Source organism: Diuraphis noxia, unplaced genomic scaffold, assembly GCF_037042655.1.
Source record: "Diuraphis noxia isolate RWA-SAM2 unplaced genomic scaffold, SU_Dnox_SAM2 contig0001, whole genome shotgun sequence".
NCBI lineage: Eukaryota > Metazoa > Arthropoda > Insecta > Hemiptera > Aphididae > Diuraphis > Diuraphis noxia.
Window position 1 is genome coordinate 16,722,018 of NW_028301711.1, and position 14,335 is coordinate 16,736,352.

Sequence of the window (14,335 nt, forward strand, 5' to 3'; positions counted from 1 at the left end):
ATTTTAAATGTTTTTACTTAACATTTTAACATAGTATAATTTAATATAATGTCCACAAAAAACATCCATTCAGAAAAATTATTTAATAAGAAATACAAATACTTTCCATATAATATATATAGTATATAATACTATATTATATTATATTATACTAATATACCTAATAATAATGTTGAAATACTTTATTATTTGGTAATTAGACAGTTAGTAAGTTGATGAGAAAATTATTTATGTTAAGTTGATAAACAGTTAATAAACAATGTATTCAATACTAAAATTTTAGTCATAAGAAAATGTTTTACTCAGTTAAAAAAGATAATTATGTTTAAATACTACCTTAGTCAAACTTGATAGAGTCTAACTAGACAATAGGTTGTGCAACTTTTAATATTTTTTAAATGATTACTTAATTTTCTGTCCTAAACACATTTTATTTCTTCTCATTGAAGCAACTTTCTTTGGTATTGTTTAATGTATACTGATTAGGTTAGACAGTTAGGTACTGGCAGTAACATAAAACAGTACCTACTAAAGAACATAATTTCAAATTGCCAAAATGTAAAATATTACAATAATAATAATAATAATAATAATAATAATAATGCCAATCTGGAAAAAAATTATATTTTAACAAATTATATTTTTACAATATTTAACACTGTATATGCACACAAATGAACATATAGTGGTGTTTGTATTATATCAAAACCAGTATTTATCATCAATTGAGTTTAAGAATAGTAATTTTGACAGCCTTTTTCCCAACAACCTGTTGCGTTCTTTTGATAACGTGGCTCCAGCCCTAGAGAACAACCTTTCTGATGGAACTGATGTCGCCAAAATACAGAACATTTTCTGACTTTCGTTGTACAGTTGTGGGTACACCATCTTCATTTCTTCCCATGTTTCAATAGGATCTTGGGAGAGATTTATAACCGGTGTTCCTAAGTATTGCATAACCATTTGGTCTGATGCTGATTCCTGATTTATAGATGTTGATTTTGATGATTTTTTTTTTGATTTTTGATGCGCTAGATTTTTATGACGTTCCCACAAATCAAATTTTTTTTCGACAGCCTCAGGTTGATTATCTGCAGAAGAAGATGATATTATATTATGTTGACATACTAATTTTTTTAACTTTGTAATAGCTTTGGAACAATCAACAGGATCTTTGAAATGAAGGTTCTTAAATCTAGGATCAAGTAATGTAGCAATAGGAAATGAATAGAATTTTTCAATATTCCCAAATCTTTTGTTTAATTCAGCAACTGCTACATCTTTTAATTTTGACCCCAATTCAGTATCAGGTGTGTACGAAGTTATGCTATTATTTAAGCAACTCACAAGTGGAAGCACTTTGCTAATAGTCACATTACGTTGCGATGACATCTCTAAAGTAACGTTTTCAAATGGTCGCAGTACTACTAGGACACCTTGAAGTTCTTGAAGGTTGATGGCGGAAGGCATTGAAGGTGCAGATGGACGATGTAGTAATATATCAGATATTATTGAAGACAATTCTAGAAACCGTTGCACCATGTAATATACACTGTTCCAACGCGTGCTGACGTCTAAAATTAGTTTTTTGCAATTCCCTTCTTTTTTTCCTAAAATTAATGTTACATAAAAATTAGGATAATCATAATGTAAGCTAATAATATAAATGTTCATTAAAATAATGTTTACCTTCGTCAATTTGCCTTTTCCTAAGCTGATCACTAGCATGTGTACTGCGTTTAAAATATTTTACAACTTCTCGCACTTTTGATAAGAGATTTAATAACGAATCAGTGTTTTTTATTATGTTTTCAACCACAAGATTGATTGTGTGTGCAAAACATGGAATGTGTTTTTCAACACCAAATAATTCTTTAGCTGCTTTCACCATGTTTGCCCCATTATCGCTAGTAATTCCTACAATTTTTGATTTGTCAACACTCCATCTATTTAAACAATTTGATATTTCTCTGGATATGTACTCGGCAGTGTGTGATTGATTAAGTTCAATGACTCCAAAAGTACCTGTTAAACAAAGATTGTTTTTGTTATTGGTACATTTTGCAAGTTAAATATTTAAATTAATGAAAGATAATACACAAACCAGATTGTAAAGATTGGTTTTCCAAAAAATGTATAGTTAAACCAAGAAAACTCTTCATCTGTTGGGTATCAGTCCAAATATCAGTTGTCAGTGAAAAATAATTAATATCTTGCAATGCTAAACGAAATCGCGTTTCAACAATGGAATACTTTTGGTCTATAATATTTTTCATTGTATTTCTTGAGGGAACTTTGTATAATGGACATACTTGTTTCATCATATGAAGAAATCCCTTTCCCTCAACAGTAGAAAATGGCTTATTATCTTTACAGATATAATAAGCAATTGATTCATTTATACGGTGATATTGGGAACCGCCAACTATAAAAATAAATTAATATTACTTAAGTGTAATTTATAACAAAATATTCATATAGTTATAGTTTAAAGTAATAAATATATACATTTTGTATAGACAAACTTTTTTTACATTTAGAATTGTGTAAGCTATTTATATTTTGTATAAATTATTTATAATGCCAAGTTGAGGAAAATTAGAAGTATAAGCAGCATTTACAAATAACATAAAATATTTGTGTGTATAGAACAACCTTTCTAAAAATGTATGAGATTCAAAAAAACAAGCATTAGCTCACAAATTTATCATTCATTGAATAACTTACCAGCTATTGATGATATCTGGCCAAACATTTTGTCAATATTTTGTTGTTTAGGAATACATATGCTTGACGGTTCAGCAACAACACCATGTCCATGTGTATCACTTGTGACGCTACAAATCTAAATGGTAAAAGTTAAAAAAAAGTCTTAGAATATTATATAATCTATAGCCATTTTGTCAGGATACTATCCCAATCTGCTAAATTTTAAAACCTATAAGTAAAATTACCTCATCTGGATCGTCTGGATCATCAACCACATTGTCCAAACTAGATTTTTTTCGTTTTCCGTATTCCTGGACCTGGCTACTATTTTGGCTACAAGACACAAAGCTTGAAATCGCAACCTGTTTTTTCTTGGTTGTGCCTTCGGTTTCATCCACGTTCTTCTTGGTATGCTTTTCGAGATGTGCTTTAAGATTTGACGTATTTCCACTGGTTTTTATGATTTGGTTGCATAAATTACACTTAGCCGATATTTGGTTTATTTTAGTAAATGTTTTCCACAATTTACTGGGAGGGGCCATTGAGCCCATTGTTCAAATATCAGTATATCACCAAACACGGCAAACACACAAGACAGTAAGACACAACTTTTAAAAAGTGTAATAAACAATAAACAATAAACTAATAAAAATTTTATTAACCTATAAGGCTATAAACTACTCGTACTATAGTCAGTAGTCATTATCAATCGGCATTTGTTGGCGGTAATATTGTCGCCGAGTCGGTGGCGATAATTTGATAAACTAATTATTATCTTTTATCGACAGTATCACCACCATGAAAAAAAGAGATTCTAGATTTTCAAAGAAACAAAACCGATACGTATCACGTATGACGTATCGGCTCGTACAGTCGTACCAATTGATAAAATATCGATATACCGATAATGTAGAAGAGAAAATATCGATGTACCGATATTATCGACAAGTAAATATCGATATAAAAATATCGATATATCGATATATATCGATATATCGGTGCCATCCCTACTCACGTGACGTGACAATAGTCTGTTCCCACCTTAATAGTCAATTTTTTACATTCATACGAGCATTTACAAACAACTGTTGACTCGGGTGTGCATTGAGTTACCGTTTTTGTTTTCTTCATATTTGAATATTTTGTTAAACGTGTACATGTGAGTTGTAATCTTAGATCATATACTATGGATGGAGCGACGGCGTATTTTTTTGTTGCCAATATCATCGACGAGTCTCTTGATTAGGTGCTCGATATCCGCATGCGCGAGGTTAATCGTCGCATATTTACCAGCTGAGGAATCAGATATCAGAAATGACAGAAATGAGAATACGGTATTACGATATTTTATTTTATTTTTTCGTGTATTATACGCGTAATGGCATAATTTGTATTTAATGTTTGCTCTACACTCTCGCGAGGTCGCCCCGTCGAGAGTCTTGTCGAGTTAATGCGAGGCGAGGCACCGCACGAATGCACACTCTACACTCTCGTGTAGTCTCGTGTCGCCTCGTACCAACAATTGGTTTGTTGAACACATTACTAATTTCGACTCAAGCATCATTTACTTTGGCCTTATCTTTATGCCAACGATGCTTTGGATCCCATAAAATAGGTTTAGTTTGATAAAGCTCCATAAATGCAATTGCATCTTCGTTAGTCCAGTCAGACATTTTAATAAATTATTGAACGAAAAAAATTTTTATCATGTAAATGACTAAACAATAAATAAATAAACCAATATTAAACGGCTGTTTTCAAACCAGACAAGCACGAGACAGCGCGAGAATGTAGTTGATAAGCCTCGCCTCGTGGCACGTGTCCTTTGACTCGCGACAAAAAAACCGACACCGAACGGAGCACGCACGAGGCAAGGCGAGATGAGACGAGACGACACGAGTGAACCGACTACACTCTCGTGCTCGCGTTGCCTCGGCGAGAGTGTAGAGCTAGCATAAGACTTAAGTAAGTATAGTATGTTAATTTTTTGTAGTATTACCGTATAGTATAACCGTATTACACACATTTTATACGGTATAAAATCCTTTATAAAAGATACTATGTAAATAAGTAAATTTGAAATTACATATTATACAATTTAAACTTGATTGAATTGTATCTTATATAAATAAAAATGTTGTTCACTAAGCAAAATGCATAAAATGTCAAAGTTAATTTGTATTTTGTAATAATAGTTTATGTAAAATTAATACATTTTTATACTAAATAAGATAAACTAATACAGTAAAATATTATTATTATGTGAATAAACTATACAATGCATCATGCTTTAGAACTACAAGAAACAAGCAAGCTTAAAATACTGTTGTTCAAGAAGTTAAATATTAGAAAACTTGTTGTTTATAAATTATGTTATAATTTTTATTATACTTAATACATTATACAAATTAAAATACTTAAAATAATTATTTTTAACATTTAACATAACAAAATTGTTTTATTTATTATAAAATAATAGGAAAAATCGTCGATCGCCAGTCATAATTATAATAATACAATATGAATTCAAAATAACTACTGATTTTTAAATAAAATCAATTTTGTATAATTTCTTCGTATATTTTTGCCAGTTATGGATAAGGTATGCATCTTTGCGAAATGATTTAATCTCAAAGTAATATAATAATCAATAATTAGTTTTAGTAACTGACTTCGATGATTATCAAATGGGTCCTGATTTAAAATATGATTTTTCATTTCAATACTGTTAAATAATGTAGGGTCTGAGCATACTTCATTCATTGTTTTTACTATCAATATCAGTTTTATGTTTTTTTTAGTAAGCAAATTCTCAGTATTCATTCTAATTATGTATTCTGAAATTAAACAAACTTTATGAACATCGGATGAAACATTTATAAGTAGGCCTTTGGTTTTTAATTTAAGAAGAACAGATGCATTTTTATCATTTAAATCTATCAAAAATGAATCACAGACACTACATATGTTTTTATTTTTTTTTATTTTACGTACTATGAAGCCACTTGTATATTTCACAATGTCCACAACAAATTCTTCCAATTCAGGTACACGGTAATCATAATCGTGATCGTATTCATTAAATATACTATTATTTTCCTCTAAATTTGTATCATTGTAAATTGCATCTGCACTTTTCTTTTGGCTTGCACTTACAAATAGTATACTTTCAGTATCTATTGTTGAACAATTGCCATATTCAGAACCACTTACTTGATGTCTCACTAATAATCTTTTATATGCTGATTTGAATTGAATGGCATTCGGGTTATTGTTAAATCCACCCCGACTTCTTAACGCACTAAAGAAAACTTCAAGGTGGTCCTGGCTGAGCTTATAACTAAGTAAGTAACTCATTCCATTTTTTTTTACTACCTCATATAAATGTATTAAATTATTTAAACATATTATTAACCCTAAGAATCCAGTTTTCCTTTGACTTATAAGAATTTGCTGACTTTCAGAATAATTGTTTGATGGCTCAAATTTTAGCCCTTTAACATACAATGTGAATTTTTCTATAAAAGTTTTAATTTTAAATATTGTTTTTTCTTCAGTTGGAAAATCATAGTCCCCTTTTGCTAACCTATTTCTACAGTTGAGAATATCAAAGGCATCATTAAACATTTTGCAAAATTCAGATGTTGGTTTTGAGCCTGATAGCAATTTAAGTTCTTCGCAGAAGAGTAATCCAGAAGAAACACTTGCACTTAATGTTTGTACTGCTAAACGCACATTCATTTTGTTTTCATAATAACTAATATGAGTTTTCTTTAACTTATTTGCAGCATGCAGGCCTTTAGATTCTTGTATATTCTGAAGTTCTTTAATATAATCCCATTTTATTGTACTGCCTTCATTGTTAATTAATACTTTTTTGTCTCCTAATGTGTTTCTTATAAGTTTTATCATATGGCATGCATCCCAAAATATATAAATACGTTCATTCTCTTTTTCAGGATATGCTGGATTATGGAACCAGGGTATAAAGTCTTGAGAGAAAAAGTCAAAGTTGGCTCCTAAAGATTTACACATTGATAAATTAGATGGTGCTCCATCAAAAGTTATAGAAAAACATTTGGCTCCAGTGTCTGCAATCAATTCAAGACATTTAGTTAATAAGTTTGCCCTTTCAGTTCCAGAAAAACTATGGATCAAAAAGTAACCAACTGGAACCTTCCAATGACCATTTATACCAACAGCCATAAAAACTAATGCATTGGTGGCTTCTTGGATGTTGTCTGAATCACAATTTTCATGACCAGTACCTAAATTAACTCCACCATAAAATTGTCCGTTTAAAAAAGATATTTGTTTTCTTATAGCCATTTCGTCTATTACAATATTGCAAAGAATTGGTTGAGATGATTGTAATACTTTTGTCTTTATAGCAATAAAAGCTTCATGTGTAAATCCGAGTTCTCCTTCAATCACAGAATACCATTTTTTTAATGTAGCAGGGTGTGACAATAGTTTGTTAAAAGTTTTTCTAACAAAAGAATATGCTTTTGCCGAATAAAATTGTAAAGTAAGTGCAAAAGACCTAATTGCCGGTGTATACTTTGCATTTTTTGACATTAAACTTCTATTTATGGCTTCTTTAATTGGTTCTGAAGTATTATTCTATAAAAAATATTCATAAGTTGTAATTTGTTTAAAATGTACATACCAAGCAGGGGCGCCGATGTACAGTTGAATCACCTACTAGAAATTTTATTTTGAGTCAATACAACCACCTACTGGACCCACTCACGTATGATACTCTTCAAAACAGAGTAGCCAAGGCTGTATTTGAGAGGAGTGGGGTCCAAGAGGCACCTACCCACCCATTAATTTACCAATAACATCTGTCATAGCCAAAACCAACTTTCGGCGCCTCTGAATTACCAAGTATAATATTAAGCCACATAAATTAAACATTTATCAAAACAACAAAAAATTCACTACACATATAGGCATAATTAGTATTAAAACATTTCAATACAAATATCAGATAATATGTTAAATTTTCTAATAGAAAGTTAAATATTATGTTAGTATGTTAGAATAAACAATATTATAATTACCTTTATTAATTAATACATATAATAATAATAACCCATATTATTCATGATTCTAATTTCTATATACTTAAACCATAATTTATAAAACACAGTATGACAAATATACAATTGTATAGTATTATTCTATAAAAAAAATATTCATTAGTTGTAATTTTTTTCAACTATATACTATATAGACATATAGGTACCAAATTTACTATTAAACTCTTAGATTATAAATTATAATATATTAGTATATTGTACTAGTCTGATCTAAGATTAAACCACACAAATTGAACATTTATCACAACAACAAAAAATGTTAAATAACACAATCAACTACATACTATAACTAGGGCTCTGATTTCAATGCAAAGTGCATATTTTTTTGGTTGATCACTTGATCATACACAATACTTTCTAAGTACATAATTCGTTTCATGTAATGAGGGTTGAAAGCTACAAATTTTATTATACATTTTTTTGAATGCATATTATCTAAAGATAAATTATTTTCTTGATATTTAAAAAGGTTCATCGGGTTTTTCATACATATTGTCAATTTTTTTTAAACAAAACATATGCGTCTCAACATCATAGCAGTCAATATTTCAAATTTTCAGTTTTTTTTTAGTTAAATAATAAATTAATGTAAAAATAATTATTATATCTCATTTATAAATTACAATTTGTATAAAAAAAATATATGACATTTTTAAGGTAATTTTTGTGGTAAAATTTATTTTTTATGGGCATTTTTGTGGTAAAATGCATTTTTAAGGGCATTTTTGGCTATTTTTTAGAGCATATTTGTATGGTTTTTAGTGCATTTAAATCCGGGCCCTAATTATAACACATACTAAAAATAATTTAACCAATTATAATAGAAAGTTCTTTATGTATAAAATATATACCAGTATTTCGTCATGGGCTTCTTCAGTTATCAGATTATTTTTTTTTAAATGTTTGAATAAAGCATCTAAAGAAGAAATTTTTTTTCGAAGACGCCTAATGGTTTCATTTAATACTTTAATTTTTCTTCTTTGGATCATAACTTGGCATTTGGCCCTGTAAAACTGTTTTTTAGCTCTTCTTGGAGTAGCTAAATCTGGAGATTTAATATCCCCGATGAACGACTTTCTTTTATTTTTGCGCTTAGGAGTATCAAAATCTTGAGTTTCACTAGAAATTGAAACTTTAACTGGTGTTGATGGCTCAGACATAAGTGTATACTCAGGAATTGGAGCCGGGCTATGTTTACGTTTAAGACTTTCTAAAATTATAAATAAAGACAAAATAGATATTTTCATGTGAGTAATTTAACAGAGACAGTAAATCTATTAGGGTAATACAGCAGAAGAAATCGTTAATATTTAACATTTATTACTTTGCTTTAATTTATCATTATCTGCAGTTAGTGACATGTTCATTGTGGTATTAGGAAGAGTTGAAGTTAAACACATTCCAGATGTAGAAGGAATAGGATTTACTGGTACATTACACTCACTAAATATAACAATTTTGTTTAAAATAATTATTATAAGTATTTTAAGCTTTGAGTACTTCATATGTAGAGTAGGAATTGCTCCACGTTTAATAATTTTTTTGTGTTGTCCAGTATAACTGTGCTCTTCAAAATGAAATGAACACAGCTTTCGGTTAGGTAAAATATCTGATTCATTAAATTTACAAGCTTCCAACCATTTTAACCTTATTACTGGATCTTTAGGAAATCTAAATATTTTCAAAAACATTTATTTCTTTAGAAATCTTCATTGTAATGATTATGCGAATTTATGCCACTATAAATGCATAATTAATTAATGAACTTACACATGCAAAGTTTTTCCAGGATTCAATTTTACAGATTTTAAACAAAACACGCAAGCATTATAGTTAGCCATAACGTCAAAACTACAAAGGGAAATTATTTATTTAAGGTTGAATAATTTAATAAGGTATCTACTATTGTAACATATAAGCGGTAGGCCGTAATAAGTTATAATTAGTATAATTATAAATCATAACTATAAAAAGCAGTAAAATGCTATAAAATATGAATAATATATTAAAATATAAATTAAAAATTAATAAATTATAATATTTTATATTATCATTAATCTTAAATTAATATCATTAATAATTCAGATGATAAACATCGCGTAATCTCGTTTAACCTTGCGCATGCGCAGATTAAGCACCTAATCAAGAGACTCGTTGATGATATCGGCAACAACTTTTTGTATGGAAATAATACGCCGTGGCTCCATCCATAGTATATGATCTAAAGCTGCGTACACACGTTCAGTCTTCAGTTCAAACTTAACTTAAAGTAAGTGTGTTCAGGTAAGTCGGAGCTCATGATTCACTACACACGATTCGTATCGTTGATCAGTTAGATGTGGCGACTTCATGATGTCCGACGATTTGTGTTTAATTTCGACTGCTATTGCGTGCTATACAAAGTTGAAGTATGAACCAAACAAGTCAAACAAGCGCTCAAAATGGGTAAAAAATTGGTTGCAAAAACGAAGCACTTACTCTCATGTAAATTTATTAAACGATTTACGCCTAGAACCAGATGACTGGCGAAACTATTTGCGTATGGACGAGGACACATACATCGAACTTTTAAATTTGGTAACACCACTTATAAAAAAACAGGATACTGTAATGAGAACGGCTATCACACGAGAGGCTGTCAACAACTTTGCGATTTTTGGCGACTGGAAGAAGTATGCAAGATTTAAAGTACTCTGTAGCTATATCTCCTCAATCACTTGGACAGATAATACCTGAAACCTGTACTGCTATTTGTAAAGTTCTATGGAAAGATTATTTAAAAGTAAATTAGTATTTTTATTTTCATATAATTATTTATATCATTGTCGATCTAGTTGTTGAATGTAATATTAATTTTTTTCGTTTTTAACGTTATGTAGTTTCCAAATTCAGAAGATGAATGGAAAGAAATTTCAAGAAAGTTCGAGACAAAATGGAATTTTCCTCACTGTTTGGGAGCAGTTGATGGTAAACATGTATCCATAGCTTGTCCTCCCAAAAGTGGTTCGTTTTATTACAACTATAAGGGATTCTTTAGTTTAGTTTTAATGGCGATTGTAAACGCCAATTACGAATTTATATTATGTGATTTCGGGACTAATGGCCGTGTCTCAGATGGAGGTGTTATTGAAAATACAAATTTTTATAATAAGCTTAAAAATAACACATTAAATATTCCATCTCCGTGTGAATTTCAAGGAAGTAAAAATAATTTACCTTATGTTTTTATTGGTGATGAGGCTTTTTCATTAAAGCCAAATTTTTTAAAACCGTACAATCAAAAGGAACTAAATTATGAACGTAAAGTATTCAACTACCGGCTATCGAGAGCTCGAAATGTAGTAGAAAATGCCTTTGGGATTTTATCTGCACGATTTCGCATTTTTCATACTCCTATTAACATGAAATTAGAAAATATTGAAAGAGCAGTGTTAGCTTGTTGCACACTTCATAATTTTTTACGAAGAAATTGTAAAGATTTGTTTATGTTGTCCAATGAATATAATGACAATTCTGGAAATATAAATATAGATAAAGAGGGACTTATTTTAACGAATTTACAACGTGGACATAACCGTCATGCTGGAGAAGAAGCCAAGGAAGTACGTGAAATATTTTTGAAGTATTTCAATGAAGAAGGGTGTCTTGCATGGCAACATAATCGCGTAACAGCAGGCAAGGATTAATAAATTAGGTACCTAACTACTAATCTCACTATTTAAAACAATGTTTTAGAAAAAACAACAATACCGAATAATTTAAAACTAAAAATTTACAATAACATATAAAAAAAATTCAACCTTTTAAAATTAAATTTTATTAAAAGCAACTTAACAGAGTAACTATTAGTTAAAAAGTTTAAATTTCAATAACGTTTGAAAAACAACTTATCTTAATTTACTTATTTAACGTATTTTGGTATAAAAACAACAAAACATTTACTTTTTATGATTAAAAAAAAATTAACTTCCATATTAAAATTAAAAAAACATTAACTATCATATTAAAATTGAAAAAAAAACATTAACTTTCGTAAAAATTGATTTCAAAGTAAATAAAAACCGTTATGACTTCAGACTTGAAAAGTTTATACCTTTTAAAATACATAAAAACTGATAAGTGCAATACACTTCAATTTATTTAAAATACAAGAACTCGCCTACATCATTTTCTGGTGTTTCTTGTCCGTTTTTGTATGGTTGATTTTCATCAATTAGATTTGAAATTGAAAATAAGCGCGATTGTGCGGGCTGTAGATTTTGATAGACGTGCTCAACATTTTGTTCAGTACCTTGAAAAAACAATGGCGATGATGTACCTGGGATATTATGTATGGATTTGTCAGTAATTGAGTTGTTGGCTGCTGAATTTGGAGAATTTTGATCTGGTATTTGCGGAATTTCAATACGTGCATATCTATTTAAAGTGCCCAACTGGGCTTCGAACAAGGCATCATAAATTATTTTTTCTGCATAAATCCTCATCATAGGGTCTAAAGTTCGTAATTTTCCTGCAATATTTTTACCAGTAACATCATGGGCATCTTCAGGATTTGAAAACTTAAGTTTCTCTCCAACTAAAGTTAACACTTCATCAGCCTTGTTATTCATCTCTTGTGAATGATTTTTTCTTTTTGGTCAATGAGCTATTAGTTATAGGACATGGAGAAACAGGATTAGATATTTGTAAATTTGCATCTGTTTCCTGAAATTCTTGACTGACTTCATCGCTATCGTTGTTCTAAAAAAAAATTTCTTATACTTTTGGCGAATTTTTGTTATTACCTACTTGTTTATTTATTTTAACACTTTTCAAAAAATATCAACATTATACTACATTCTCCATACAAAACACTTATTTTATTTTATTTTTATATCTTGTTTGCAAAAAATATTTACTTTGTTAAATGGTCACACCGAATATTATTTATCTACATTATTATTTTATGTACGTATTGTTACATTTATTATAAATTCAGGATTTCTATTATGATTTTAATTGTATTTAGTATTTATTTATAGTAGCTAGTTATAGTATATATATTTTTTGTTTATAATTAAGATTTAAATTATTCTAATTTAATTATTATTTGTATAATAATATTACATGCCTGTACGTATTATTATATTATAGTTATACTATACATTGTATTTGTTAATGATTAATAACAATACTCGTATCTTTTTTTTTAATTATCTATCAAAGAAGTTAAAACGTTAAAAACGTATTAATAAATGAAACATTTTTATTTTAAGCTTTCTTTTTTGTTTTTATTATTTATAAATTATAAAATATAATTTCAGTATGTTGAAGAAAAGGAAATTATCTTATTTGTTTTATACTTGTGTTGTATTTGTACTATTCCCCATTGATCTATTAAAATAATCATTAAATTCTAAAAATAAATATGTTGGTAATGATAACTAGAGTTCGTAATAGAATATTGTAAACAATTAGATTATACGTTTATATTTAATAATATTTTAAATAATCAAAATCCAAAATTGTTGATACTATAACTAAAAATAAATTCTTTCTATCTAGGTAATATTGTAATATTGTTTTAACTTATATAATTATTATATACTATACAAGTAATAAGTATATGAGTTCTTAATATATTTACTTGACTAAGAGTATCAATGAATTCTGGACAGTCACTACCGATGCTCGATCTTGGCATTTCGTGGTCCTTAAGAAACATCAATGAGTCAAAATACCATAAGTTGGGCTTGTAGATATCATCTGTACCAGCGCCCGATTTCATTGATGCGACTACTTTCTTATACTCCTTGCGGAAGCAACTGCGTAATGAATTAATTTTTTTTGCCACGTCTTGTCTGTTCGAGTTTGGGTTTATCTCTTTTAGTTTTACGAGTAATACATCGATGGTTGCACGACAAAAGGGGATAAGCGACATATATCAAGGTTTTCAGGAGAGCAAAAAAACGATTTTTATGTTGTTTTTGATTTCAAGCCCTAATAACTTTTTTTTCATTGAGTTTTCAGATTTTTTTATAAGTACATTTTTAATAGTATTTTTGTTGTTTATATGGTCGTGTAATTTTTAATTAGTTATATTAATTATTTAAGTATGAGGAACAATTTTTATAAAATAATTTAAATTTTTGTCGCTTGTACCCCAATTGTTAATTGTTGATAAATATTTTTGTCACTTAGCCCGTTCTAATTTTATTCGTATTCATTACATAATTTAAAAAAATAAATGCAACTGTATTAGGTACATTTCCTATAGGTAGAAAATCAATATAACAAGTAGGTTTGTAAAATATAAAATATGTACAATTACGTATTGTGTTAAAAAAACGATGTATTTTAAAAATTTAAACTTATACATAATATATTGATAACAATCAATGGATAGTAATAAAATATATTTAAAGGTTGGTAAAATATTAAATTACTACTGATAAGTAAATTGTTAATTTATAGGAACTTGTCAAGTCACTTATGAAATAATATAATGAAAACAATCTAATATAAAACATAATATAAAAAAA

At 28.7% G+C, this 14,335-nt stretch overlaps 1 protein-coding gene and 1 pseudogene across 1 annotated transcript; both read right to left on the bottom strand.

Annotated features, from left to right (window-relative positions):
* Positions 1–702: 702 nt before the first annotated feature.
* On the bottom strand, positions 703–3,260 carry LOC107172427 (E3 SUMO-protein ligase ZBED1-like). Its single transcript, XM_015522716.2, has 5 exons — positions 2,955–3,260; positions 2,728–2,845; positions 2,105–2,425; positions 1,690–2,025; positions 703–1,610 (listed from the first exon to the last, which is right to left on the bottom strand). The coding sequence occupies exons 1-5, from the start codon at positions 3,258–3,260 to the stop codon at positions 703–705; spliced, it is 1,989 nt and encodes a 662-aa protein (XP_015378202.2).
* An 8,690-nt stretch (positions 3,261–11,950) lies between these two features.
* Positions 11,951–13,734, bottom strand: LOC149059966 (uncharacterized; annotated as a pseudogene).
* Positions 13,735–14,335: the final 601 nt, after the last annotated feature.

Excerpts from the sequence above, each read along its gene's own strand:
- LOC107172427 (XM_015522716.2), bottom strand. The coding sequence starts at position 3,260 with ATGGGCTCAATGGCCCCTCCCAGTAAATTGTGGAAAACATTTACTAAA. Across the intron at positions 2,846-2,954 it reads ATCCAGACGATCCAGATGAG|ATTTGTAGCGTCACAAGTGA; the intron begins GTAATTTTACTT and ends TTTACCATTTAG. Across the intron at positions 2,026-2,104 it reads AAACCAATCTTTACAATCTG|GTACTTTTGGAGTCATTGAA; the intron begins GTTTGTGTATTA and ends TTTGTTTAACAG.